The sequence below is a fragment of the Corvus moneduloides genome, unplaced genomic scaffold (assembly GCF_009650955.1).
Source record: "Corvus moneduloides isolate bCorMon1 unplaced genomic scaffold, bCorMon1.pri scaffold_94_arrow_ctg1, whole genome shotgun sequence".
Taxonomy (NCBI): Eukaryota; Metazoa; Chordata; class Aves; order Passeriformes; family Corvidae; genus Corvus; species Corvus moneduloides.
The window spans coordinates 213548-240104 of NW_022436938.1; the positions used below are offsets into that span (position 1 = coordinate 213548).

A 26557-nucleotide genomic window follows, 5' to 3' on the forward strand; every position below is an offset into this window, starting at 1 on the left:
CCCCCCAGGGACCCCCAAGGGACCCCCGAGGGACCCCAGAGCCCCTCAGGGACCCCCAAGGGACCCCCAAAGGACCCCCAAACCCCCCCAGGGACCCCCAAGGGACCCCCGAGGGACCCCAGAGCCCCTCAGGGACCCCCAAGGGACCCCCAAAGGACCCCCAAACCCCCCCAGGGACCCCCAAGGGACCCCCGAGGGACCCCAAAACCCCTCAGGGACCCCCAAGGGACCCCAGAACCCCCTAAGGGAACCCCAGAGCCCCCCAGGGCCACCCCAAGGACCTCCCAAGGGACCCCAAACTTCCCAAGGGACCCCCAAGGGACCCCTGAGGGACCCCAGGGCCACCCAAGGACCCCAGAGACCCCCAAGGACCCCTCAGGGACCCCAAAACCTCCCAGGGACCCCCAAGGGACCCCTGAGAGACCCCAGGGCCACCCAAGGACCCCCCAGGAACCCCCAAAAGACCCCAAAACCCCCCCGGGGACCCCCAAGGGACCCCTGAGAGACCCCAAAACCCCCCCAGCGACCCCTCAGGGACCCCGAACTTCCCAAGGGACCCCCAAGGGACCCCTGAGAGACCCCAGGGCCACCCAAGGACCCCAGAGACCCCCAAGGACCCCTCAGGGACCCCAAAACCTCCCAGGGACCCCAAAACCTCCCAGGGACCCCTGAGGGACCCCAGGGCCACCCAAGGGACCCCAGAGCCCCCCAAGGACCCCTCAGGGACCCCAAAACCTCCCAGGGACCCCAAAACCTCCCAGGGACCCCTGAGGGACCCCAGGGCCACCCAAGGAACCCCCAGGAACCCCCAAGGGACCCCAAACCCCCCCCCAGGAACCCCCAAGGGACCCCCGAGGGACCCCAAAAACCCCCCAGGGACCCCCAAGGGACCCCCGAGGGACCCCAGAGCCCCTCAGGGACCCCCAAGGGACCCCCAAAGGACCCCCAAACCCCCCCAGGGACCCCCAAGGGACCCCCGAGGGACCCCAGAGCCCCTCAGGGACCCCCAAGGGACCCCCAAAGGACCCCCAAACCCCCCCAGGGACCCCCAAGGGACCCCCGAGGGACCCCAAAACCCCTCAGGGACCCCCAAGGGACCCCAGAACCCCCTAAGGGAACCCCAGAGCCCCCCAGGGCCACCCCAAGGACCTCCCAAGGGACCCCCGAGTGACCCCAGGGCCACCCAAGGGACCCCCGAGCGACCCCCGAGTGACCCCGGGGTGACCCTGGCGTCCCCCGATGTCCCCGCGGGGACCCCCCCGGGTGGGGGAGGGGCGCGGTACCGCCTGGGGGTGACCACGGGGGGCCAGTGGGGGGGGGGCACCCTGGGGACCGTCACCCTGAGCCTGGAGGGGACAGCGGGGGTGGCCCCCCCGTGCCACCTCAGCTGGCCCCGGCACTGCCTGCGGCCCGGCTCCGTGAGTGCGCTGGGGGGGCACTGGGAGGGACTGGGAGGGACTGGGAGGGAATTGGGGGGCACTGGGAGGGACTGGGAGGGACTGGGAGGGAATTGGGGGGCACTGGGAGGGACTAGGGGGTGCTGGGAGGGCACTGGGAGGGACTGGGAGGGAATTGGGGGGCACTGGGAGGGAACTGGGGGGCGCTGGGAGGGAATTGGGGGGCGCTGGGAGGGACTGGGAGAGCACTGGGAGGGAACTGGGGGGAACTCGGAGGGCACTGGGAGAGCACTGGGAGGGAACTGGAGGGCACTGGGAGGGAACTGGGGGGCGCTGGGAGGGAACTGGGAGGGGATTGGGAGAGACTGGGGGGCACTGGGAGGGAACTGGGAAGGAACTGGGAGGGAACTGGGGGACACGGGGAGGGAATTGGGGTGCTGGGAGGGAATTGGGGGACACTGGGGAGGGACTGGGAGGGACTGGGGGGCGCTGGGAGGGACTGGGGGATACTGGGAGAGAACCGAGGGGCACTGGGAGAGACGGGGAAGGGACTGGCAGGCACTGGGAGGGAACTGGGGGGCACTGGGAGGGAATTGGGGGACACTGGGGAGGGACTGGGAGGGACTGGGGGATACTGGGAGAGAACCGAGGGGCACTGGGAGAGACGGGGAAGGGACTGGGAGGCACTGGGAGGGAACTGGGGGGCACGGGGAGGGAATTGGGGGACACTGGGGAGGGACTGGGAGGGACTGGGGGGCGCTGGGAGGGACTGGGGGATACTGGGAGAGAACCGAGGGGCACTGGGAGAGACGGGGAAGGGACTGGGAGGCACTGGGAGGGAACTGGGGGGCACTGGGAGGGAATTGGGGGGCACTGGGAGGGAACTGGGGGGCACTGGGAGGGACTGGGGGGCACTGGGAGGGAGTGGGAAGGATGAGGGGGGACGGGGGGGGCACTGTGGGTGACACAAGGGGTGGCCCGGGGGGGGACAGGGAGGTGTCCCAGGTGACACAGGTGGCACAGGTGGCACCCGGGTGTCCCAGGTGGCACAGGTGACACACGGGTGGCACAGGTGACACACGGGTGGCACACAGGTGACACACAGGTGGCACAGGTGACACACGGGTGGCACACAGGTGACACACGGGTGACACACGGGTGGCACACAGGTGACACACAGGTGGCACAGGTGACACTCAGGTGGCACACAGGTGGCACCCAGGTGGCACACAGGTGACACAGAGGGGACACCCAGGTGACATACAGGTGCCCCAAGTGTCCCAGGGGCCCCAGGTGTCCCAGGTGGCACACAGGTGGCACACAGGTGACACCCAGGTGTCCCAGCTGGCACTCAGGTGACACACAGGTGGCACACAGGTGATACAGGTGACGCAGGTGGCACCCAGGTGTCCCAGGTGACACACAGGTGTCCCAGGTGGCACACAGGTGGCACACAGGTGACACCCAGGTGTCCCAGCTGGCACTCAGGTGACACACAGGTGGCACACAGGTGACACCCAGGTGTCCCAGCTGGCACTCAGGTGACACACAGGTGACACACAGGTGGCACCCAGGTGTCCCAGCTGGCACTCAGGTGACACACAGGTGACACACAGGTGGCACACAGGTGATACAGGTGGCACACAGGTGGCACCCAGGTGCCCCAGGTGCCCCAGGTGTCCCAGGTGACACACAGGTGACACAGGTGGCACCCAGGTGTCCCAGGTGTCCCAGGTGTCCCAGGTGGCACTCAGGTGGCACACAGGTGACACACAGGTGACACACAGGTGTCCCAGGTGTCCCAGGTGGCACACAGGTGGCACACAGGTGACACACAGGTGACACACAGGTGACACACAGGTGTCCCAGGTGGCACACAGGTGACACACATGTGTCCCAGGTGGCACACAGGTGGCACCCAGGTGTCCCAGGTGTCCCAGCTGGCACTCAGGTGACACACAGGTGGCACACAGGTGATACAGGTGGCACACAGGTGGCACCCAGGTGCCCCAGGTGTCCCAGGTGTCCCAGGTGACACCCAGGTGACACACGGGTGTCCCGGGTGACACCCAGGTGCCCCAGGTGCCCCAGGTAACACTCAGGTACCACCCAGGTGACACCCAGGTGCCCCAGGTACCCCAGGTAACACTCAGGTGACACCCAGGTGACACCCAGGTGCCCCAGGTACCACCCAGGTGACACCCAGGTGACACCCAGGTGCCCCAGGTAACACACAGGTGACACTCAGGTGACACCCAGGTGCCCCAGGTGCCCCAGGTAACACTCAGGTACCACCCAGGTGACACCCAGGTGCCCCAGGTGCCCCAGGTAACACTCAGGTAACACCCAGGTGACACCCAGGTGCCCCAGGTACCACCCAGGTGACACCCAGGTGACACCCAGGTGCCCCAGGTGCCCCAGGTAACACTCAGGTACCACCCAGGTGACACCCAGGTGCCCCAGGTGCCCCCCAGGTGACACCCAGGTGACACCCAGGTGCCCCAGGTAACACTCAGGTACCACCCAGGTGACACCCAGGTGCCCCAGGTACCACCCAGGTGACACCCAGGTGCCCCAGGTGCCCCAGGTAACACTCAGGTAACACCCAGGTGACACCCAGGTGCCCCAGGTGCCCCCCAGGTGACACCCAGGTGACACCCAGGTGCCCCAGGTGCCCCAGGTAACACTCAGGTACCACCCAGGTGACACCCAGGTGACACCCAGGTGCCCCAGGTGCCCCCCAGGTAACACTCAGGTACCACCCAGGTGACACCCAGGTGCCCTAGGTGCCCCCCAGGTGCCCCCCAGGTGACACCCAGGTGACACCCAGGTGCCCCAGGTGCCCCCCAGGTGACACCGAGCTGTCCCCCAGACGCTGTGGGTGGAGGTGACGTCCCCGCGGCCCTTGGGGACGCTCCTGCGGCTCCGGCTGCACAAGGAGCCGCTGCTGTCCCTTGTCCCCGACCGCTGGTTCTGCGCCACCGTCACCGTCACCGGGCCCCACCCTGGGGACAGCGGCCACAGCGGCCACGGCGACAGCCCCGCGGCCACCTTCCCGTGTCACCGCTGGCTGGACAGCGGCCACCTGGAGCTGCGGGAGGGGACAGGTGCGGGGACACTTGGGGACAGGTCCCCAGTAGCCCTCCTGTGTCCCCCCAATGTCCTCCCAGTGTCCCCCCCAATGTCCCCAATGTCCCCAAGATCCTCCTGTGTCCCACGTGTCCTCTCTGTCCCCGATGTCCCAAATGTCCCCCCAATCCCCCAATGTCCCCCCAATGCCCCACCAGTGTCCCCAGTCCCCCAATGTCCCCAAGGTCCCAAGATCCCCCAATGTCCCCAGTGTCCCCCCAATGTCCCCAGTGTCCCCAATGTCTCCAATGCCCCCAATCCCCCCATGTTCCCAATGTCCCAAGGTCCCCCAAGGTCCTCCTGTGTCCCCCCAGTGTCCCCAATGCCCCCAATCCCCCAATATTCCCCCAATGTCCCCCCAGTGTCCCCAATCCCCCCATGTCCCCAACGTCCCAAGATCTCCCAAGGTCCTCCCGTGTCCCCCCAGTGTCCCCAGTGTCCAATGTCCCCAGTGTCCCCAGTGTCCCCAATCCCCCAATGTCCTCAACGTCCCCAAGGTCCTCCTGTGTCCCCCCAATGTCCTCCCAAATGTCCCCAATCCCCCAATGTCCCCCCAATGCCCCACCAGTGTCCCCAATCCCCCAATATCCCCAATGTGCTCCATGTCCCCAATGTCCCCCCAATGTCCCCAATCGCCCCAATGTCCCCAATGCCCCCAATGTCCCCAATGCCCCCAATGTCCCAAGATCCCCCAAGGTCCTCCCATGTCCCCCCAATGTCCCCCCCAATGTCCCCGACGTCCCCCAAGGTCCTCCCATGTCCCCCCAATGTCCCCAATGTCCCCATGTCCCCCCAATGTCCCCAACGTCCCAAGATCTCCCAAGGTCCTCCTGTGTCCCCCCAGTGTCCCCAGTGTCCAATGTCCCCAGTGTCCCCAGTGTCCCCAATGTCCTCAACGTCCCCAAGGTCCCCCGAAGTCCTCCTGTGTCCCCCCAATGTCCCCACAATGTCCTCATTGTCCCCAATGTGCCCCCAGTGTCCCCAATGTCCTCAATGTCCCCAAGATCCCCCAAGGTCCTCCTGTGTCCCCCATGTCCTCTCTGTCCCCGATGTCCCAAATGTCCCCAATCCCCCAATGTCCCCCCAATGTCCCCGAGGTCCCCCAAGGTCCTCCCACGTCCCCCCAGTGTCCCCAGTGTCCCCAATGTCCCCCCAATCCCCCAATGTCCCAAATGTCCCCAAGGTCCCCCAAGGTCCTCCCACGTCCCCCCAGTGTCCCCAATGTCCCCCCAGTGTCTCCCCAATCCCCCAATGTCCCCAGTGTCCCCGAGGTCCCCCAACATCCTCCCATGTCCCCCCCGTGTCCCCAGTGTCCAATGTCCCCAGTGTCCCCAGTGTCCCCAATCCCCCAATGTCCTCAACGTCCCCAAGGTCCCCCAAGGTCCTCCTGTGTCCCCCCATGTCCTCTCTGTCCCCCATGTCCCAAATGTCCCCAATCCCCCAATGTCCCCCAATGTCCCCCAATGTCCCCCAATGTCCCCAGTGTCCCCCCAATCCCCCAACGTCCCCAAGGTCCCAAGATCTCCCAAGGTCCTCCCGTGTCCCCCCAATCCCCCAATGTCCCAAATGTCCCCAAGGTCCTCCCATGTCCCCTCAGTGTCCCCAATGTCCCCCCAGTGTCTCCCCAATCCCCCAATGTCCCCAGTGTCCCCGAGGTCCCCCAACATCCTCCCATGTCCCCCCCGTGTCCCCAGTGTCCAATGTCCCCAGTGTCCCCAGTGTCCCCAATCCCCCAATGTCCTCAACGTCCCCAAGGTCCCCCAAGGTCCTCCTGTGTCCCCCCATGTCCTCTCTGTCCCCGATGTCCCAAATGTCCCCAATCCCCCAATGTCCCCCAATGTCCCCCCAATCCCCCAACGTCCCCAAGGTCCCAAGATCTCCCAAGGTCCTCCCGTGTCCCCCCAATCCCCCAATGTCCCCAATGTCCCCAAGGTCCCCCAATGTCCTCCCATGTCCCCCCAGTGTCCCCAGTGTCCCCAATGTCTCCCCAATCCCCCAATGTCCCCAGTGTCCCCGAGGTCCCCCAACATCCTCCCATGTCCCCCCAGTGTCCCCAGTGTCCCCAATGTCCCCCCAATGTCCCCAAGGTCCCCCAATGTCCTCCCATGTCCCCCCAGTGTCCCCAGTGTCCCCAATGTCCCCCCAATGTCCCCAGCCCGGACCCCCCGTGACGCCTCTCGGGAGCCGCAGCTGCTGCAGCAGCGCCAGGAGGAGCGGAGGGAGCGCAAGGAGGCCTTCCAGTGCGAACTGGGGGAACTGGGAGGGACTGGGAGGGCACTGTGGGGGGAGGGAGGGGACTGGAGGGCACTGGGAGGGACTGGAGGAGACTGGGAGGGACTGGGAGGGCACTGGGGGGGACTTGGAGGGGACTGGGAGGGGACTGGGAGGGGACTGGGGGGGAATGGAGTGGACTGGGAGGGACTGGGAGGGCACTGGGGGGGACTTGGAGGGGACTGGGAGGGGACTGGGAGGGGACTGGGGGGGAATGGAGTGGACTGGGAGGGACTGGGAGGGCACTGGGAGGAACTGGGTGGTCAGTGGTGGTCAGTGCCGGTCACTGGCAATCACTGGTGGGCACCGGCTGGGCACTGGTGATCCCAGGGCAGTCCCTGGGGCAGTCACTGGTGGTTACTGGGGAGCACTGGGAGGTGACCGGCAGTGGGTGGTCCCTGCTGGTCACTGCTGGTCAGCGGTGTCCCTGTCCCCAGGTGGGCTCCCTACGCCCCGGGGTGGCCGTGGTGCCTGCGGGCGCTGCCCCCGTCCCTGTGCCCGTGGCCGCCCCCGCCCGCGTCCCCAGCGACGACGTCACCGCCGCCCGAGCCCCTGTCGATGACGTCACCGGGGCCGATGACGTCACCGGGGCCACCCCCTGAGCTATCGCCCACCCTGAGCTTCCCCCTCGCCCACCGCGCCCAGATCGCCGCCCGCGCTGGCGCTGCGTCGGTGACACCGCGGGGACAGCGGGGAGGGAGGGGGCATTGAGGGTCATCGGGGGGTGTTGAGGGTTACCAGGGGGCATCAGGGGGCATTGAGGGTCATCGGGGGGTGTTGAGGGCTACCAGGGGGCATCAGGGGGCATTGAGGGTCATCGGGGGTCATTGTGGGGCATTGAGGGTCATTGAAGGCCATCAGGGGGCATTGAGGGTCATTGAGGGTCATTGGGGGGTGTTGAGGGCTATCAGGGGGCATCAGGGGGCATTGAGGGGCATTGAGGTCATCGGGAGGCATTGAGGGGCATTGAGGGTCATTGTGGGGCATTGAGGGTCATTGAAGGCCATCAGGGGGCATTGAGGGTCATCAGGGGTCATCAGGGGGCATTGAGGGTCACTGGGGGGCATTGAGGGTCATCAAGGGCCATTGGGAGCGTTGAGGGTCATCGGGGGGCATTGAGAGCCATCAAGGGCCAGCAGGGGTCATTGAGGGTCACTGGGGGGCATTGAGGGCCATCAAGGGCCAGCAGGGGTCATTGAGGGTCACTGGGGGTCATTGGGGGTCATTGAGGGTCATTGAGGGCCATCAGGGGGCATCGGGGGGCATTGAGGGTCATCGGGGGCCATCGGGGGGCATTGAGGGTCATCAGGGGTCACTGGGGGGCATTGAGGGTCATCAGGGGCCAACAGGGGTCATTGAGGGCCATCGGGGGACATTGAGGGACATTGAGGGTCATTGAGAGTCATTGAGGGTCATCAGGGGTCATTGAGGGCCATCAGGGGGCATTGAGGGTCACTGGGGGTCATCAAGGGGCATTGAGGGTCACCAAGGGTCCCTCAGGGTCATCAAAGGTCCCCAAGGGCCATTGAGAGTCATCAAGGGTCATCAAGGGTCATTGAGGGTCTCCAAGGGTCATCAAGGGACTCTGAGGGTCATCAAGGGTCATCAAGGGTCCCCAAGGGTCATCAAGGGACTCTGAGGGTCATCAAGGGTCATCAAGGGTCCCCAAGGGTCATCGAGGGACCCTGAGGGTCATCAGGGGTCATTAAGGGTCCCCAAGGGTCATCGAGGGACCCTGAGGGTCATCAGGGGTCATTAAGGGTCCCCAAGGGTCATCGAGGGACCCTGAGGGTCATCAAGGGTCATTGAGGGTCTCCAAGGGTCATCAAGGGACTCTGAGGGTCATCAAGGGTCATTGAGGGTCCCCAAGGGTCATCGAGGGACTCTGAGGGTCATCAAGGGTCATTGAGGGTCTCCAAGGGTCATCGAGGGACCCTGAGGGTCATCAAGGGTCATTGAGGGTCCCCAAGGGTCATCGAGGGACCCTGAGGGTCATCAAGGGTCATTGAGGGTCCCCAAGGGTCATCGAGGGACTCTGAGGGTCATCAAGGGTCATTGAGTGTCCCCAAGGGTCATCGAGGGACTCTGAGGGTCATCAAGGGTCATTGAGGGTCTCCAAGGGTCATCGAGGGACCCTGAGGGTCATCAAGGGTCATCAAGGGTCCCCAAGGGTCATCGAGGGACTCTGAGGGTCATCAAGGGTCATCAAGGGTCCCCAAGGGTCATCGAGGGACCCTGAGGGTCATCAAGGGTCATTGAGGGTCTCCAAGGGTCATCGAGGGACCCTGAGGGTCATCAGGGGTCATTGACGGTCCCCAAGGGTCATCGTGGGACTCTGAGGGTCATCAAGGGTCATTGAGGGTCATCGAGGGACTCTGAGGGTCATCAAGGGTCGTTGAGGGTCTCCAAGGGTCATCGAGGGACCCTGAGGGTCATCAGGGGTCATTGAGGGTCCCCAAGGGTCATCGAGGGACCCTGAGGGTCATCAAGGGTCATCGAGGGTCCCCAAGGGTCATCGAGGGTCCTGGCCGGCCCCACCCATCTCTTTGTCCTTGGGTGTCCCCATGTCCCCACCCTTGTGTGTCCCTTCTCCATCCCCACATCCCCCAGGGCCCTTCGTGTCCCCACACAGCCCAACGGCCCCCCAGTGTCCCCAAGTGTCCCCCCAATGTCCCTCCAGTGTCCCCAGTGTCCCCAATAATGTCCCCAGTGTCCCCAATAACGTCCCCAATGTCCCCCCGACGTCCCCAGTGTTCCCAATGTCCCCAGTGTCCTCAATAATGTCCCCAGTGTCCCCAGTAACATCCCCAATGTCCCCAGTATCCCCCCAGTGTTCCCAATGTCCCCAGTGTCCTCAATAATGTCCCCAGTGTCCCCAGTAACATCCCCAATGTCCCCAGTATCCCCCCAGTGTCCCCAGTGTCCCCAGTAACATCCCCAATGTCCCCCCAGTGTCTCCAGTAATGTCCCCAATGTCCCCAGTAATGTCCCCAATGTCCCCAGTGTCCCCCCAGTGTCCCCAGTGTTCCCAGTGTCCCCAGTAATGTCCCCAACATCCCCAATGTCCCCAGTAACGTCCCCAATGTCCCCCGTGCTCCCAGTGTCCCCAGTAACATCCCCAATGTCCCCAGTGTCCCCACTGTGTCCCCAGTGTCCCCAGTAACGTCCCCGATGTCCCCAGTAACATCCCCGATGTCCCCAGTATCCCCCCAATGTCCCCAGTAATGTCCCCAGTAACGTCCCCGATGTCCCCAGTGTCCCCAGTGTCCCCAGTAACATCCCCAATGTCCCCAAGGTGCCCCCAAGTGTCCCCAGGTGTCCCCAGTAATGTCCCCAACATCCCCAGTGTCCCCAGTAACGTCCCCAATGTCCCCAGTGTCCCCACTGTGTCCCCAGTGTCCCCAGTGTCCCCAGTAACGTCCCCAATGTCCCCCCAGTGTCCCCAGTAATGTCCCCAGTAATGTCCCCAGTATCATCCCTGAAGTCCACCATGTCCCCAGTAATGTCCCCAGTAACGTCCCCAATGTCCCCAGTGTCCCCACTGTGTCCCCCCAGTGTCCCCAATGTCCCCAGTATCCCCCCAATGTCCCCAGTAATGTCCCCAGTAACGTCCCCAATGTCCCCAGTGTCCCCAGTAACATCCCCAATGTCCCCAGTATCCCCCCAATGTCCCCAGTAATGACCCCACTAACGTCCCCAGTATCATCCCCGATGTCCCCAGTGTCCCCAGTGTCCCCAGTAACCTCCCCAATGTCCCCAATGTCCCCAGTGTCCCCCCAGTGTCCCCAGTGTTCCCAGTGTCCCCAGTAATGTCCCCAACATCCCCAATGTCCCCAATGTCCCCAGTATCCCTCCAGTGTCCCCAGTAATGTCCCCAATATCCCCAATGTCCCCAGTAACGTCCCCAATGTCCCCAGTATCCCCCCAATGTCCCCAGTAACGTCCCCAATGTCCCCAGTGTTCCCAGTGTCCCCAGTAGCATCCCCAATGTCCCCAGTAACATCCCCGATGTCCCCAGTATCCCCCCAATGTCCCCAGTAATGTCCCCAGTAATGTCCCCAATGTCCCCAGTGTCCCCACTGTGTCCCCAATGTCCCCAGTGTCCCCAGTAATATCCCCAGTGTCCCCAGTGTTCCCAGTGTCCCCAGTAATGTCCCCAACATCCCCAATGTCCCCAATGTCCCCAGTATCCCTCCAGTGTCCCCAGTAATGTCCCCAATATCCCCAATGTCCCCAGTAACGTCCCCAATGTCCCCAGTATCCCCCCAATGTCCCCAGTAACGTCCCCAATGTCCCCAGTGTTCCCAGTGTCCCCAGTAGCATCCCCAATGTCCCCAGTAACATCCCCGATGTCCCCAGTATCCCCCCAATGTCCCCAGTAATGTCCCCAGTAATGTCCCCAATGTCCCCAGTGTCCCCACTGTGTCCCCAATGTCCCCAGTGTCCCCAGTAATATCCCCAATGTCCCCAGTGTCCCCAGTGTCCCCAGTAATGTCCCCAACATCCCCAATGTCCCCAATGTCCCCAGTATCCCTCCAGTGTCCCCAGTAATGTCCCCAATATCCCCAATGTCCCCAGTAACGTCCCCAATGTCCCCAGTATCCCCCCAATGTCCCCAGTAACGTCCCCAATGTCCCCAGTGCTCCCAGTGTCCCCAGTAACATCCCCAATGTCCCCAGTAACATCCCCGATGTCCCCAGTATCCCCCCAATGTCCCCAGTAATGTCCCCAGTAACGTCCCCAATGTCCCCAGTGTCCCCGCTGTGTCCCCAATGTCCCCAGTGTCCCCAGTAATATCCCCAATGTCCCCAGTGTCCCCAGTGTCCCCAGTAACGTCCGCAATGTCCCCCCAGTGTCCCCAGTGTCCCCAGTAATGTCCCCAACATCCCCAATGTCCCCAGTATCCCCCCAATGTCCCCAGTAATGACCCCACTAACGTCCCCAGTATCATCCCCGATGTCCCCAGTGTCCCCAGTGTCCCCAGTAACATCCCCAATGTCCGTAATGTCCCCAGTAACGTCCCCAGTATCATCCCCAATGTCCCCAGTAATGTCCCCAGTAACGTCCCCAATGTCCCCAGTGTCCCCACTGTGTCCCCAATGTCCCCAGTGTCCCCAGTAACATCCCCAATGTCCCCAGTAATGTCCCCAGTAACGTCCCCAATGTCCCCAGTGTCCCCACTGTGTCCCCAATGTCCCCAGTGTCCCCAGTAACATCCCCAATGTCCCCAGTAATGACCCCACTAACGTCCCCAGTATCATCCCCAATGTCCCCGGTGTCCCCAGTGTCCCCAGTAACCTCCCCAATGTCCCCCCAGTGTCCCCAGTAACGTCCCCAATGTCCCCAATGTCCCCAGTGTCCCCAGTAACCTCCCCAATGTCCCCCCAGTGTCCCCAGTAACGTCCCCAATGTCCCCAGTAATGTCCCCAGTAACGTCCCCAATGTCCCCAGTGTCCCCCCAGTATCCCCAGTAACGTCCCCAATGTCCCCCCAGCCAGATCCGGATCCGGCTCCGGGGGCTCCGTTCCGGGGGGTCCTGGAGCAGCTTCGGGGACGTCCGGGAGGCCCTCGAGGGTCCCGGGACCCCCATCAGCGGTGGGTGCCCCTCCCCCCCCCGGGGGACATCGGGGACACGGGGGGGACACGGGGGGTCCCCAGAATTTGGGGGTTCCCAAGGGGGACGCGGGGGGTCCCCAGAATTTGGGGGTTCCCAAGGGGGACAAGGGGGGGACACGGGGGGTCCCAGAATTTGGGGGTTCCCAAGGGGGACACGGGGGGGACTTGGGGGTCCCAGAATTTGGGGGTTCCCAAGGGGGACACGGGGGGTCCCCAGAATTTGGGGGTTCCCAAGGGGGACACGGGGGGGAGACGGGGGGTCCCAGAATTTGGGGGTTCCCAAGGGGGACACGGGGGGTCCCCAGAATTTGGGGGTTCCCAAGGGGGACAAGGGGGGGACACGGGGGGTCCCAGAATTTGGGGGTTCCCAAGGGGGACACGGGGGGGTCCCCAGAATTTGGGGGTTCCCAAGGGGGACAAGGGGGGGACACGGGGGGTCCCAGAATTTGGGGGTTCCCAAGGGGGACACGGGGGGTCCCCAGAATTTGGGGGTTCCCAAGGGGGACACGGGGGGGATCTGGGGGGTCCCCAGAATTTGGGGGTTCCCAAGGGGGACAAGGGGGGTCCCCAGAATTTGGGGGTTCCCAAGGGGGACAAGGGGGGGACACGGGGGGTCCCCAGAATTTGGGGGTTCCCAAGGGGGACACGGGGGGGTCCCCAGAATTTGGGGGTTCCCAAGGGGGACACGGGGGGGACTTGGGGGTCCCAGAATTTGGGGGTTCCCAAGGGGGACACGGGGGGTCCCAGAATTTGGGGGTTCCCAAGGGGGACAAGGGGGGGACACGGGGGGTCCCAGAATTTGGGGGTTCCCAAGGGGGACAAGGGGGGGACACGGGGGGTCCCCAGAATTTGGGGGTTCCCAAGGGGGACACGGGGGGGACTTGGGGGGTCCCAGAATTTGGGGGTTCCCAAGGGGGACACGGGGGGTCCCCAGAATTTGGGGGTTCCCAGGGGGGACACGGGGGGGACCTGGGGGGTCCCCAGAATTTGGGGGGAGCCCAGGGGGGACACGGGGGGGACCTGGGGGGTCCCCAAAATTTGGGGGTTCCCAAGGGGGACACAGGGGGGACCTGGGGGGTCCCCAGAGTTTGGGGGGAGCCCAGGGAGATCTCAGGGATTTGGGGGCGGTCCCAGGAGTTTGGGGGGTCCTGGGGGTCCCAAGAGGGATATGGGGGGTGCCAGGAATCCTCAAGGTGTCCCCCAGGTGTCCCCCAGGTGCCCCCAGGTGTCCCCAAGTGCCCCAAGTGTCCCCAGGTGTCCCCGAGGTGTCCCCCAAGTGTCCCCCAGGTGTCCCCAAGTGTCCCCGAGGTGTCCCTGAGGTGTCTCCAAGGTGTCCCCGAAGTATCCCCAGGTGTCCCCAGGTGTCCCCGAGGTGCCCCCCAAGTGTCCCAAGTGTCCCCCAGGTGTCCCCGAAGTGTCCCCAAGTGCCCCAGGTGCCCCCAGGTGTCCCCGAGGTGTCCCCAAGTGCCCCAGGTGCCCCCAGGTGTCCCCGAGGTGCCCCCAGGTGTCCCCGAGGTGTCCCCGAGGTGTCCTCAAGTGCCCCAGGTGTCCCCAGGTGTCCCCCAGGTGTCCCCGAAGTATCCCCAAGTGTCCCCAGGTGTCCCCGAGGTGTCCCCCAAGTGTCCCCCAGGTGTCCCCAAGTGTCCCCGAGGTGTCCCTGAGGTGTCTCCAAGGTGTCCCCGAAGTATCCCCAGGTGTCCCCAGGTGTCCCTGAGGTGTCCCCAAGTGTTCCCGAGGTGCCCCCAAGTGTCCCCAGGTGTCCCCAGGTGTCCCCGAGGTGCCCCCGGGTGTCCCCAAGTGTCCCCGAGGTGCCCCCCAAGTGTCCCAAGTGTCCCCCAGGTGTCCCCGAAGTATCCCCAAGTGTCCCCAGGTGTCCCCGAGGTGTCCTCCAAGTGTCCCCAGGTGTCCCCAAGTGTCCCCGAGGTGTCCCTGAGGTGTCTCCAAGGTGTCCCCGAAGTATCCCCAGGTGCCCCCAGGTGTCCCCGAGGTGTCCCCGAGGTGTCCCCCAGGTGTCCCCCAGGTGTCCCCGAAGTATCCCCAAGCGCCCCCAGGTGTCCCTGAAGTGTCCCCAGGTGCCCCCACGTGTCCCCGAGGTGCCCCCAGGTGTCCCCAAGTGCCCCCGAGGTGTCCCCCAGGTGTCCCCAGGTGTCCCTGAGGTGTCCCCAGGTGTCCCCAGGTGTCCCCAAGTGTCCCCGTGCCCCCCAGAGTACGTGGTGCAGCACTGGCAGGAGGACGCGTTTTTCGGGGAGCAGTTCCTGAGCGGGGTGAACCCCGTCCTGCTGCGCCGCTGCCCCCGCCTGCCCCCCAACTTCCCCGTCACCGCCCCGATGGTGGCCCCCAGCCTCGGCCCCGGCACCTCCCTGGGCAGGGAGATGGAGGTGAGCGACCCCCGGCACCCCAAAAACCCAAAAAAACACCAAAAACCCCCAAAAAACCCCAAAAAAACCCCAAAAAACCCCAAAAAACAAAACAAAAAAAAAAATCCAAAACCCAAAAAACCCCAAAAAACCCCAAAAAACCCAAAAAAACCCCCAAAACCCTCCCCCAAAACCCCCAAAAACCCAAAAACCCCCCAAAAAACAAAAAAAACCCAAAAAACCCCCAAACCCCCAAAAACCCAAAAAACCACAAAAAACCCCAAAAAAACCCAAACCCCCCCCTCAAACCCCCCAAAAAACAAAAAGCCAAAAAACCCCAAAAACCCCAACCCCCCCCAAAACACCGAAAAAACCCCAAAAACTCCAAAAAACCCCAAAAACCCAAAAACCACAAAAAACCCCCAAAAAAACCCCAAAACCCCGAAAAACCCCCCAAAAACCCCAAAAAATTCCAAAAAACCCCAAAACCCCAAGAAACCCCCCCAAAACCCCAGAAACTCCCAAAACCCCAAAAAAACCCCAAAAAACCCCAAAAACCAAAAAAAAAAAACCCAAAAAAACCCCAAACCCCAAAAACCCTCCAAAACCCCCAAAAACCCCAAAAAAACCCCAAAAAACCCAAAAACCCCAAAAAACCCAAAAAAATCCCCAAACCCCAAAAAAAACCCCCAAGACCCCCAAAACCCCCAAACCCCCAAAAAACCCCCAAAATCCCCCCAAAAAACCCCAAACCCCCCAAAACCCCCCCAAAAAACCAAAAAAAACCCCAAAACCCAAAACCAACAACAACAAAAACCCAAATACCCCAAAAACCCCAAAAACCCAAAAAAACCCAAAAACCCCAAAAAGCCCCCAAAACCCCCAAAAAACCCCCAAACCCCAAAAAAACCCAAAGCCCCAAAAGAACCCAAAAAACCCCCAAAACCCCCCAAAAAAACCAAAAACCCCAAATCCGGGGGGGGGGGGGAACCCCAGGATTTGGGGTGTCCCAGAATTTGGGGGGTCCCAAGGGGTGATGGGGACCCCAGAATTTTGGGGGCTCCAGAATTGATGGAGACCCCAGAATTTTGGGGTAACCTCAGGATTTTGGGGGAGGATCCCAGGATTTGGGGGGTTTGGGTGGCCGCGGGATGTTGGGGACCCCAAAATTTGGGGGGGGTCCCAGGGGGGTGGCATTGGGGACCCCGGATTTTTGGGGGTGTCTGGGGGGGTTTCCCGGGGGTTCCCATTTTTGGGGGGTGTCTGGGGGGGTTTCCCAGGGGTTCCCATTTTTGGGGGGTGTCTGGGGGGGTTTCCCAGGGGTTCCCATTTTTGGGGGCCGTTTTGGGGGGGTTTCCCGAGGGTTCCCATTTTTGGGGGGTGTCTGGGGGGGTTTCCCAGGGGTTCCCATTTTTGGGGGCCGTTTGGGGGGGGTTTCCCGAGGGTTCCCATTTTTGGGGGTGTCTGGGGGGGTTTCCCGGGAGTTCCCATTTTTGGGGGGTGTCTGGGGGGTTTCCCAGGGGTTCCCATTTTTGGGGGCCGTTTTGGGGGGGGGTTCCCAGGGGTTCCCATTTTTGGGGGGTTTCCCGGGGTTTCCCATTTTTGGGGGGTGTCTGGGGGGTTTCCCGGGGGTTCCCATTTTTGGGGGGTGTCTGGGGGGGTTTCCCGGGGGTTCCCATTTTTGGGGGGTGTCTGGGGGGGTTTCCCGGGGGTTCCCATTTTTGGGGGGTGTCTGGGGGGGTTTCCCGAGGGTTCCCATTTTTGGGGGGTGTCTGGGGGGAATTCCCATTTTTGGGGGGCGTTTGGGGGGGGTTTCCCGGGGTTTCCCATTTTTGGGGGGTGTCTGGGGGGTTTCCCGGGGTTTCCCATTTTTGGGGGGTGTCTGGGGGGTTTCCCGGGGGTTCCCATTTTTGGGGGCCGTTTTGGGGGGGGGTTCCCAGGGGTTCCCATTTTTGGGGGGTTTCCCGGGGTTTCCCATTTTTGGGGGGTGTCTGGGGGGGTTTCCCGGGGTTTCCCATTTTTGGGGGGTGTCTGGGGGGGTTTCCCGGGGGTTCCCATTTTTGGGGGGTGTCTGGGGGGGTTTCCCGGGGGTTCCCATTTTTGGGGGCCGTTTTGGGGGGGTTTCCCGAGGGTTCCCATTTTTGGGGGGTTTCCCGGGGGTTCCCATTTTTGGGGGGCGTTTGGGGGGGGTTTCCCGGGGGTTCCCATTTTTGGGGGGTGTCTGGGGGGTTTCCCGGGGGTTCCCATTTTTGGGGGCTGTTTTGGGGGGGGGTTCCCAGGGGTTCCCATTTTTGGGGGGTTTCCCGGGGTTTCCCATTTTTGGGGGGCGTTTGGGGGGGGTTTCCCGAGGGTTCCCATTTTTGGGGGTGTCTGGGGGGGTTTCCCGGGAGTTCCCATTTTTGGGGGGTGTCTGGGGGGGTTTCCCGAGGGTTCCCATTTTTGGGGGTGTCTGGGGGGGTTTCCCGGGAGTTCCCATTTTTGGGGGGTGTCTGGGGGGGTTTCCCAGGGGTTCCCATTTTTGGGGGGTGTCGGGGGGGGTTTCCCGGGGTTTCCCATTTTTGGGGGGTTTCCCGGGGTTTCCCATTTTTGGGGGGTGTCTGGGGGGGTTTCCCGGGGGTTCCCATTTTTGGGGGGCCGTTTTGGGGGGGGGGTTCCCAGGGGTTCCCATTTTTGGGGGGTTTCCCGGGGTTTCCCATTTTTGGGGGGTTTCCCGGGAGTTCCCATTTTTGGGGGGTTTCCCGGGAGTTCCCATTTTTGGGGGGCGTTTGGGGGGGGTTTCCCGGGGTTTCCCATTTTTGGGGGGTGTCGGGGGGGGTTTCCCGGGGGTTCCCATTTTTGGGGGGCGTTTGGGGGGGGTTTCCCGGGGTTTCCCATTTTTGGGGGGTGTCTGGGGGGGGGGGTTTCCCGGGGGTTCCCATTTTTGGGGGGTGTCTGGGGGGGGGGGAATTCCCATTTTTGGGGGCCGTTTTGGGGGGGTTTCCCGGGGGTTCCCATTTTTGGGGGGTGTCTGGGGGGGGTGGGGAGGTTTCCCAGCTCTCCAGGACGGATCTGGGGAGGGGGGGTGAGGATGGGAAGGGGTTTCCCGGTGGTTCCCTTTGGGGTTTTTTTTTGTGGGTGGGGGGTCCCCCGGGGGTCTCGCCCTTGCCGGGGGTCTCAGGGGTCTGGGGGCGCAGGGCGGGCGCCTCTTCCTGGCCGATTACGCGCTGCTCGAGGGGCTCCCCACGGGGGCCATCGGGGGCCACCCCCAGTTCGTGGCCGCGCCCCTCTGCCTGCTCTGGCTCAGCCCCCGCGGCCGCCTCCTGCCCGTGGCCATCCAGGTACGGCCCCGGCTGCCCCCCAAAATCGCCCCTTCGGGACCCTCCCCGGCCCGTCCGTGTCCCCAAGGTGTCCCCAAGGTGTCCCCAAGGTGTCCCCAGGGTGTCCCCTGTACCCCATGTCCCTCCAGGTGTCCCCAGGGTGTCCCCAAGGTGTCCCCAGGGTGGCCCCACATCTGCCATGTCCTCCAGGTGTCCTCCAGGTGTCCCCAGGGTGTCCCCAAGGTGTCCCCACGTCTGCCATGTCCTCCAGGTGTCCCCAAGGTGTCCCCAGGGTGTCCCCAAGGTGTCCCCTGTACCCCGTGTCCCTCCAGGTGTCCCCAGGGTGTCCCCAAGGTGTCCCCACATCTGCCATGTCCTCCAGGTGTCCTCCAGGTGTCCCCAGGGTGTCCCCAGGGTGTCCCCTGTACCCCGTGTCCTCCAGGTGTCCCCAAGGTGTCCCCTGTACCCCGTGTCCCTCCAGGTGCCCCCAAGGTGTCCCCAAGGTGTCCGCAAGGTGTCCCCACGTCTGCCATGTCGGCCAGGTGTCCCCAAGGTGTCCCCAGGGTGTCCCCTGTACCCCATGTCCCTCCAGGTGTTCCCAGGGTGTCCCCAAGGTGTCCCCAGGGTGGCCCCACATCTGCCATGTCCTCCAGGTGTCCTCCAGGTGTCCCCAAGGTGTCCCCAAGGTGTCCCCTGTACCCCGTGTCCTCCAGGTGTCCCCAAGGTGTCCCCAGGGTGGCCCCACATCTGCCATGTCCTCCAGGTGTCCTCCAGGTGTCCTCCAGGGTGTCCCCAAGGTGTCCCCTGTACCCCGTGTCCCTCCAGGTGCCCCCAAGGTGTCCCCAAGGTGTCCCCAAGGTGTCCCCACGTCCGCCATGTCCTCCAGGTGTCCCCAGGGTGTCCCCAGGGTGTCCCCTGTACCCCGTGTCCTCCAGGTGTCCCCAAGGTGTCCCCAGGGTGTCCCCTGTACCCCGTGTCCTCCAGGTGTCCCCTGGGTGTCCCCAGGGTGTCCGCAAGGTGTCCCCACGTCCGCCATGGCCTCCAGGTGTCCCCAGGGTGTCCCCTGTACCCCATGTCCTCCAGGTGTCCTCCAGGTGTCCTCCGGGTGTCCCCAGGGTGTCACCTGTACCCCGTGTCCCTCCAGGTGTCCCCAAGGTGTCCCCACATCCGCCATGTCCCCAAGGCGTCCCCAAGGTGTTCCCAATCCCTCGCGTCCCTGTGGTGTTCCCAAGGTGTCCCCAAGGCGTCCCATGTCCCCCACGTCCCCCGGCTGTCCCCTCGCCACCACCGCCCTGGTGTCTCCATGTCCCTCCACACCCCCATGTCCCCAAGATGTCCCATATGTCCCCCATGTCCCCACTGACCCCTCATGTCCCACACGTCCGTCCGTCCGTGTCCCCCTGTCCCCCACTGACCCCTCCATGACCCCACATCCCCCTGGTGTCCCCAGGGTGTCCCCTCGGTGTCCCCCTGTCCCCCGCTGACCCCCCCATGACCCCACATCCCCCTGGTGTCCCCAGGGTGTCCCCTCGGTGTCCCCCTGTCCCCCGCTGACCCCTCCATGACCCCACAACCCCCTGGTGTCCCCAGGGTGTCCCCTCGGTGTCCCCCTGTCCCCCGCTGACCCCCCATGACCCCACATCCCCCTGGTGTCCCCAGGGTGTCCCCTCGGTGTCCCCCTGTCCCCCGCTGACCCCCCCATGACCCCACAACCCCCTGGTGTCCCCAGGGTGTCCCCAAGGTGTCCCCCTGTCCCCTGCTGACCCCCCATGACCCCACATCCCCCTGGTGTCCCCAGGGTGTCCCCCGTCCCCCGCTGACCCCTGCTGTCCCCCACAGCTGTCACAGCACCCCGGGCCGGGGTCCCCGATCTTCATGCCAGGGGGCCAGGGGTGGGCACTGGCCAAGCTGTGGGTGAGGAGCGCCCACTTTGTCCTGCACGAGATGGTCACTCACCTGCTGCACGGCCACTTCCTGGCCGAGGCCTTCGCCGTGGCCACCCAGCACCTGCCGGCCGCCCACCCCGTGCACCAGGTAACCCCAAAATAACCCAGCGGGAGCCCAAAAACTGCACCCCAACCCCAAAAAACGCACCCTGAAATCCCCACCCCAAAAACTGCACCCTGATCCCCAAAAACTGCACCTGGGCCCAAAAAATGCACCCTGACCCCAGAAACTGCACCCTGGACGTCAAAACCTGCACCCCGACCCCAAAACCTGCACCCCGACCCCAAACTGCACCTGGGCCCAAAAAACCGCACCTCAACCCCAAAAAATGCACCCTGAAATCCCCACCCCAAAAACTGCACCTTGACCCCAAAACTGCACCCTGAAATCCCCACCCCAAAATCTGCACCTTGGAACCGCACCAAACACCCAAAGCAAACCCAAAATACGCACATCAATGTCCCCAGTGTCCCCAATATTCCCATGGTGTCCCCAATGTCCCCAATGTCCCCATGGTGTCCCCAATGTCCCTGATGTCCCCAATGTCCCCATGGTGTCCCCCAATGTCCCCATGGTGTCCCCGATGTCCCCATGGTGTCCCCGATGTCCTCGATGTCCCTGATGTCCCCGTGGTGTCTCCATGGTGTCCCCAATGTCCCTGATGTCCCCATGGTGTCCCCGCTGTCCCCATGGTGTCCCCATGGTGTTCCCATGGTGTCCCCGATGTCCCCAATGTCCCCATGGTGTCCCTGATGTCCCCGGTGTCCCCATGGTGTCCCCATGGTGTCCCCAATGTCCCCATGGTGTCCCTGATGTCCCCGGTGTCCCCCAATGTCCCCATGGTGTCCCCGATGTCCCCATGGTGTCCCCGATGTCCTCGATGTCCCTGATGTCCCCATGGTGTCTCCATGGTGTCCCCAATGTCCCTGATGTCCCCATGGTGTCCCCAATGTCCTCGATGTCCCTGATGTCCCCATGGTGTCTCCATGGTGTCCCCAATGTCCCCATGGTGTCCCTGATGTCCCCAATGTCCTCGATGTCCCCATGGTGTCTCCATGGTGTCCCCAATGTCCCCAATGTCCCCATGGTGTCCCCAATGTCCTCGATGTCCCCATGGTGTCCCCAATGTCCCTGATGTCCCCAATGTCCCCAGCTCCTCCTCCCCCACCTACGCTTCACCTTCCACATCAACATCCTGGCACGGGAGACGCTGCTCAACCCCGGTGGCATCATCGACCAGGTCAGCCGGACACCCCGGGGTCACCTGGTGTCACCCGGACACCTGGGACCCCCCTGGTGTCACCTGGGTCCTTCTGGGGACACCCGGACACCTGGGTCCCCCTCTGGTGTCACCTGGTGCCACCCGGACACCTGGGTTCTCCCCCAGTGTCACCTGGGTCCTCCTGGTGTCACCTGGACACCTGGGTCCCACCTCGGGTGTCACCTGGACATTTCAGTCACCCTCGGTGTCACCCAGACATCTGGGTTCCCCCCCGGTGTCACCTGGATCCTCCTGGGGACACCTGAACACCTGGGTCCCCCCCTGGTGTCACCCGGACACCTCAGTCCCTCTCAGTGTCACCCAGGTCCCCCTGGGGACACTCGGACACCTGGGTCCCACCTCTGGTGTCACTCGCACACCCGGTTCCCCCATGGGTGTGGGGACCTGGGACTGCAGGGAGGGGACACAGGGGACACTGAGGAGTGGCGATGTCCCCAGGCCACCTCGGTGAGGTGGGAGTGGACACTGATGGGTGACGATGACCCCAGGCCACCTCGGTGGGACAGGAGTGGACACTGATGGGTGGCGATGTCCCCAGGCCACCTCGGTGGGACAGGAGGGGACACTGATGGGTGGCGATGTCCCCAGGCCACCTCGGTGGGGCAGGAGGGGACACTGATGGGTGGCGATGTCCCCAGGCCATGTCATGGCAATGTCCCCAGGCCACCTCGGTGGGGCGGGAGGGGACACTGAGGGGTGGCGATGTCCCCAGGCCACCTCGGTGGGGCGGGAGGGGACACTGATGGGTGGCGATGTCCCCAGGCCACCTCGGTGAGGTGGGAGTGGACACTGATGGGTGGCGATGTCCCCAGGCCACCTTGGTGGGGTGGGAGTGGACACTGATGGGTGGCGATGTCCCCAGGCCACCTCGGTGGGGCGGGAGGGGACACTGAGGGGTGGCGATGTCCCCAGGCCACCTCGGTGGGACAGGAGGGGACACTGATGGGTGGCGATGTCCCCAGGCCACCTCGGTGGGGCAGGAGGGGACACTGATGGGTGGCGATGTCCCCAGGCCACCTCGGTGGGGCAGGAGTGGACACTGATGGGTGGCGATGTCCCCAGGCCACCTCGGTGGGGCGGGAGGGGACACTGAGGGGTGGCGATGTCCCCAGGCCACCTCTGTGGGGCAGGAGGGGACACTGATGGGTGGCGATGACCCCAGGCCACATCATAGCAATGTCCCCAGGCCACCTCGGTGGGGCAGGAGTGGACACTGATGGGTGGCGATGTCCCCAGGCCACCTCGGTGGGGCGGGAGGGGACACTGAGGGGTGGCGATGTCCCCAGGCCACCTCGGTGGGACAGGAGGGGACACTAATGGGTGGCGATGTCCCCAGGCCACCTCGGTGGGGCAGGAGTGGACACTGATGGGTGGCGATGTCCCCAGGCCACCTCGGTGGGGCGGGAGGGGACGCTGGCGCTGGTGGCCCGGGGGACGGCGGCGCTGACGTACCGGGAGCTGTGCGTCCCCGATGACGTGGAGGAGCGCGGGGTCGGGGACATCCCCGGGTACCACTACAGGGACGACGCCCTGGACATCTGGGGGGCCATCGAGAGGTGGGGGCCAGCGGGGAGGGGACAGAGAGACAGAGATGGTGGGGACAGTGGGGACATCGAGAGGGGGATGGTGGGGACATGGAGATGGGGACAGTGGGGACAATGGGGACATGGAGATGGGGATGGTGGAGACAGCGGGATGGGGACAATGGGGACAATGGGGACATGGAGATGGGAATGATGGGGCTAATGGGGACATGGAGATGGGAACAATGGGGACATGGGGATGGGGATGGTGGGGACAATGGGGACATGGGGATGGTGGGGACAGCAGGATGGGGACGATGGGGACAATAGGGACATGGAGAGGGGATGGTGGGGACAGTGGGATGGGGACAATGGGGACATGGAGATGGCAATGATGGGGACAATGGGATGGGGACGATGGGGACAATGGGATGGGACAATGGGGACAATGGGATGGGGACGATGGGATGGGACAATGGGGACATGGAGAGGGAGATGGTGGGGACAATGGGAACGAGGATGAAGAGGATGGGGACAAAGGGAATGGGGACAATGGGGACATGGAGGTGACAATGGTGGGGACAATGGGATGGGAATGGTGGGGATGATGGGATGAACAATGGGGACAATGGGATGGGGATGAAGAGGATGGGGACAAAGGGAATGGGGACAACGGGGACACGGAGATGGGAATGGTGGGGACAATGGGGACAATGGGATGGGGATGACAGGGACATGGAGGTGGCAATGGTGGGGACAGTGGGATGGGGACAATGGGGACAATGGGATGGGGATGGTGGGGAAGATGGGATGGGACAATGGGGACAATGGGAATGGGGATGAAGAGGATGGCGACAAAGGGAATGGGGACAACGAGGACACGGAGATGGGAATGGTGGAGATGGGGACAACAGGGTGGGGATGAAGAGAACGGGGGACGGGGTTGAGGGGATTGGGGCAACGGGGACATGGAGATGAGAATTATGGGGACAACAGGATGGGACCCTACTGATGGGGACAGCGAGGATGGGGACAAGGACCACAGGAAGGGGACAACAGGAACGGGGCCACGGAGATGGGACATTGGCGGTGATGGGGACAGAGATGACGTTGGGTGGAGGCAGCCAGGCTGGGGACACGGGGACAGGGACCCACGCGGGGACAGGGGGGACGTGGGGGCGGCAGGCGTGGCCCTGTCCCTGTCCCCAAATGTCACCGGTGTCCCCGCGGTGTCCCAGCTACGTGGAGGGGATCGTGGCACTTTTCTACGCCGAGGACAAAGACGTGGCCGAGGACGAGGAGCTGCAGGAGTGGGTGGGCGAGATCTTCACCTACGGCGTCCTGGGCAACGAGAAGACGGGTAGGGGACATGGGGGGGTGACAGGGACAATCGGGGGGCCACGGTGACATTACGGTGATGGATGGTGGTCGTGGTCGTGGTCGGGGTCATGGTCAAGACATGGGAGGGTCCCACTCACGCCCATGGCCATGCCCCGGGCTGGTCACGTGATGGGAGTGGCCTGTGGTGGGTGACGTCATTGTGATGGGTGACGCACCCACGGTGGGTGACGTCATTGTGATGGGTGACGCACCCACGGTGGGTGACATCGCCGCGGTGGGTAACACCCACATTCAGTGACGTCTCCACGATGGGTGACATCGCCGCGTTGGGTGACACCTCCATGGTGTGTGACGTCACTGTGGTGGGTGACGCCCCCCATTGGGTGACACCGCCCATTGGGTGACACCGCCCATTGGGTGACGTCCCCTCTGTCCCCCCCCCCAGGTTTCCCGTCTAAGCTCTGCGGCCGCCCCGAGCTGGTCAAGTTCCTGACCATGATCGTCTTCTGCTGCTCCGCCCGGCACGCGGCCGTCAACAGCGGCCAGGTGGCACCCGGGGACATCTGGGGACATCACGGGACACAGAGGGGGGGTGGAGACACCTGAACGCATCCATTGGGCTCAGCAGTAGCCACAAACTCCCCTTTGGTGGCCACAGTGGACGTGAGGATGTGACCAACACTGGGTGATCAGGTGGCCTCTCAGTGGCCACAGTGGTCACGGGGATGTGACAACACCGGAGTGACCCCACCGGGAACTGAGTGACCTCTGTGGCACCCAGGTGACCCTCGGGGAGGTTTTGGGGTCCGGGAACCCCAACTGACCCTTCCGGTGTCCCCCTTCCCCAGTACGACTACGCAGCCTGGATGCCCAACACGCCGGGGACGCTGCAGCGGCCACCGCCGGCCACCGAGGATGAGGCCACTGAGGAGCTGCTGTTGGAGACACTCCCGTCCCCCGAGGCCACCGGAGCCCTCCTGGCCCTGCTGAGCGTGGTCAGCTATGAGGGAGGGGAGCCGGTGAGAGGGGACATCGAGGAGGGGGGACAGGGACACACTGGGGGGGGGTGGGCAGGACACCCATGGGGACCCCATAACCCCTGTGGGGACCTGGTGAGGGGGGACAGGGACCTTGGGCGGGGTCAGGAGCCCATTGGGGACGTGGGCCTTGAGGGGACACCACGACCCCAGTGGGGACAGGGACCTTGGGGGGGTTCAGGACCCCATTGGGGATCTGGGACTTGAGGGGACACCACGACCCCGGTGGGGACAGGGACCTTGGGGGGGGGGTCAGGAGCCCATTGGGGACCTGGACTTTGAGGGGACACCACAACCCCGGTGGGGACAGGGACCTTGGGAGGGGGTCAGGAGCCCATTGGGGACGTGGGCCTTGAGGGAACACCACGACCCCAGTGGGGACAGGGACCTTGGGGGGGGGTCAGGACCCCACTGGGGATCTGGGACTTGAGGGGACACCACGACCCCAGTGGGGACAGGGACCTTCGGGGGGTTCATGACCCTGATGGTGACCCAGGTTTTGGGGTCTCCTCGATGTCCCCTGATGTCCCCTGTCCCCCCAGCGCCTACTGGGGTCACGCTCCCACGACCTGCTGGGACACTGGGGGTTCATGACCCCCATGGTGGCCCCAGTTTTGGGGTCTCCTCGATGTCCCCTGATGTCCCCTGTCCCCCCAGCGCCCACTGGGGTCACGCTCCCAGGACCTGCTGACCGGTCCAGCCCCACGGCGCCTCCTGGACTCGTTCCGGGAGCGCCTGGCCGGGATCTCCCGGCGCATCCAGGACCGGAACGCGGCGCTGGCCCTGCCCTACCCCTACCTGGACCCCGCCTGCGTCCAGGAGAGCATCTCCATCTGAGTGTCCCCAAGGGCCACCAGGGTGTCACCAACGGCCACTGGAGTGTCATCAATGGCCATCAGAGTGTCCCCACCTGCGTCCAGGAGAGCATCTCCATCTGAGTGTCCCCAGCGGTCACTGGGATGTCACCAACAACATCCAGGGTGGCTCCAACTCCCCTGGACCATCCTCAACCCACCCATGGTGTCCCCAACCCGTCCCATCCCAATTTTCTCTCACCCCAAGATGTCCCCAACACCCCCTTGGATGTCACCAACTCTCCTGGGTGTCCCCAACCCCTTGAGATGTCCCCAACCTCTGGATCACTTCCTGGTGTGTCCCCAACACTCCCTTGATGTCCCCTCCAATTCTCCTGGGTGTCCCCAAGATGTCCTCAACCTCCTTGGACAATCCCCAGATGTGTCCCCAGCATCCCCCTGCTGTCCCCAACCCCCACCCCCGGCTCACCTGGCCAGGCCCATCTCCCACCCCACCACACCTGGGCAGGTTCATGGCAATAAAACCCCTCAGGGTTCCTCACGCAG

At 63.9% G+C, this 26557-nt stretch overlaps 1 protein-coding gene and 3 long non-coding RNA genes across 4 annotated transcripts; 3 read left to right on the forward strand and 1 right to left on the reverse strand.

Moving 5' to 3' along the window:
* Positions 1 to 1110: 1110 nt before the first annotated feature.
* Positions 1111 to 26557, forward strand: LOC116439076 (arachidonate 15-lipoxygenase B-like). The gene is made up of 14 exons (XM_032098147.1): positions 1111 to 1418; positions 4270 to 4504; positions 6682 to 6766; positions 7235 to 7465; positions 12292 to 12392; positions 14619 to 14791; positions 17944 to 18087; positions 19906 to 20100; positions 21167 to 21253; positions 22682 to 22851; positions 24057 to 24178; positions 24605 to 24705; positions 25008 to 25178; positions 25854 to 26557. The coding sequence occupies exons 4-14, from the start codon at positions 7356 to 7358 to the stop codon at positions 26031 to 26033; spliced, it is 1554 nt and encodes a 517-aa protein (XP_031954038.1). The 5' UTR covers positions 1111 to 1418; positions 4270 to 4504; positions 6682 to 6766; positions 7235 to 7355; the 3' UTR covers positions 26034 to 26557.
* Positions 2402 to 3477, forward strand: LOC116439079. The gene is made up of 3 exons (XR_004238044.1): positions 2402 to 2440; positions 2664 to 3184; positions 3411 to 3477. It is a non-coding gene; the product is annotated as an uncharacterized LOC116439079 (long non-coding RNA).
* LOC116439078 lies at positions 13718 to 14444 on the forward strand. Its single transcript, XR_004238043.1, has 3 exons — positions 13718 to 13732; positions 13918 to 14109; positions 14327 to 14444. It is a non-coding gene; the product is annotated as an uncharacterized LOC116439078 (long non-coding RNA).
* LOC116439080 lies at positions 21505 to 22298 on the reverse strand. Its single transcript, XR_004238045.1, has 3 exons — positions 22013 to 22298; positions 21889 to 21962; positions 21505 to 21738 (listed from the first exon to the last, which is right to left on the reverse strand). It is a non-coding gene; the product is annotated as an uncharacterized LOC116439080 (long non-coding RNA).

What these genes read in the sequence shown, in the direction of transcription:
- LOC116439076 (XM_032098147.1), top strand. Translation starts at nt 7,356, where the DNA reads ATGACGTCACCGGGGCCGATGACGTCACCGGGGCCACCCCCTGAGCTA. An exon ending in GCCGCCCGCGCTGGCGCTGC is followed by an intron (nt 7,466 to 12,291) that starts GTCGGTGACACC and finishes ATGTCCCCCCAG; the next exon opens with CCAGATCCGGATCCGGCTCC. An exon ending in TCCCGGGACCCCCATCAGCG is followed by an intron (nt 12,393 to 14,618) that starts GTGGGTGCCCCT and finishes CGTGCCCCCCAG; the next exon opens with AGTACGTGGTGCAGCACTGG.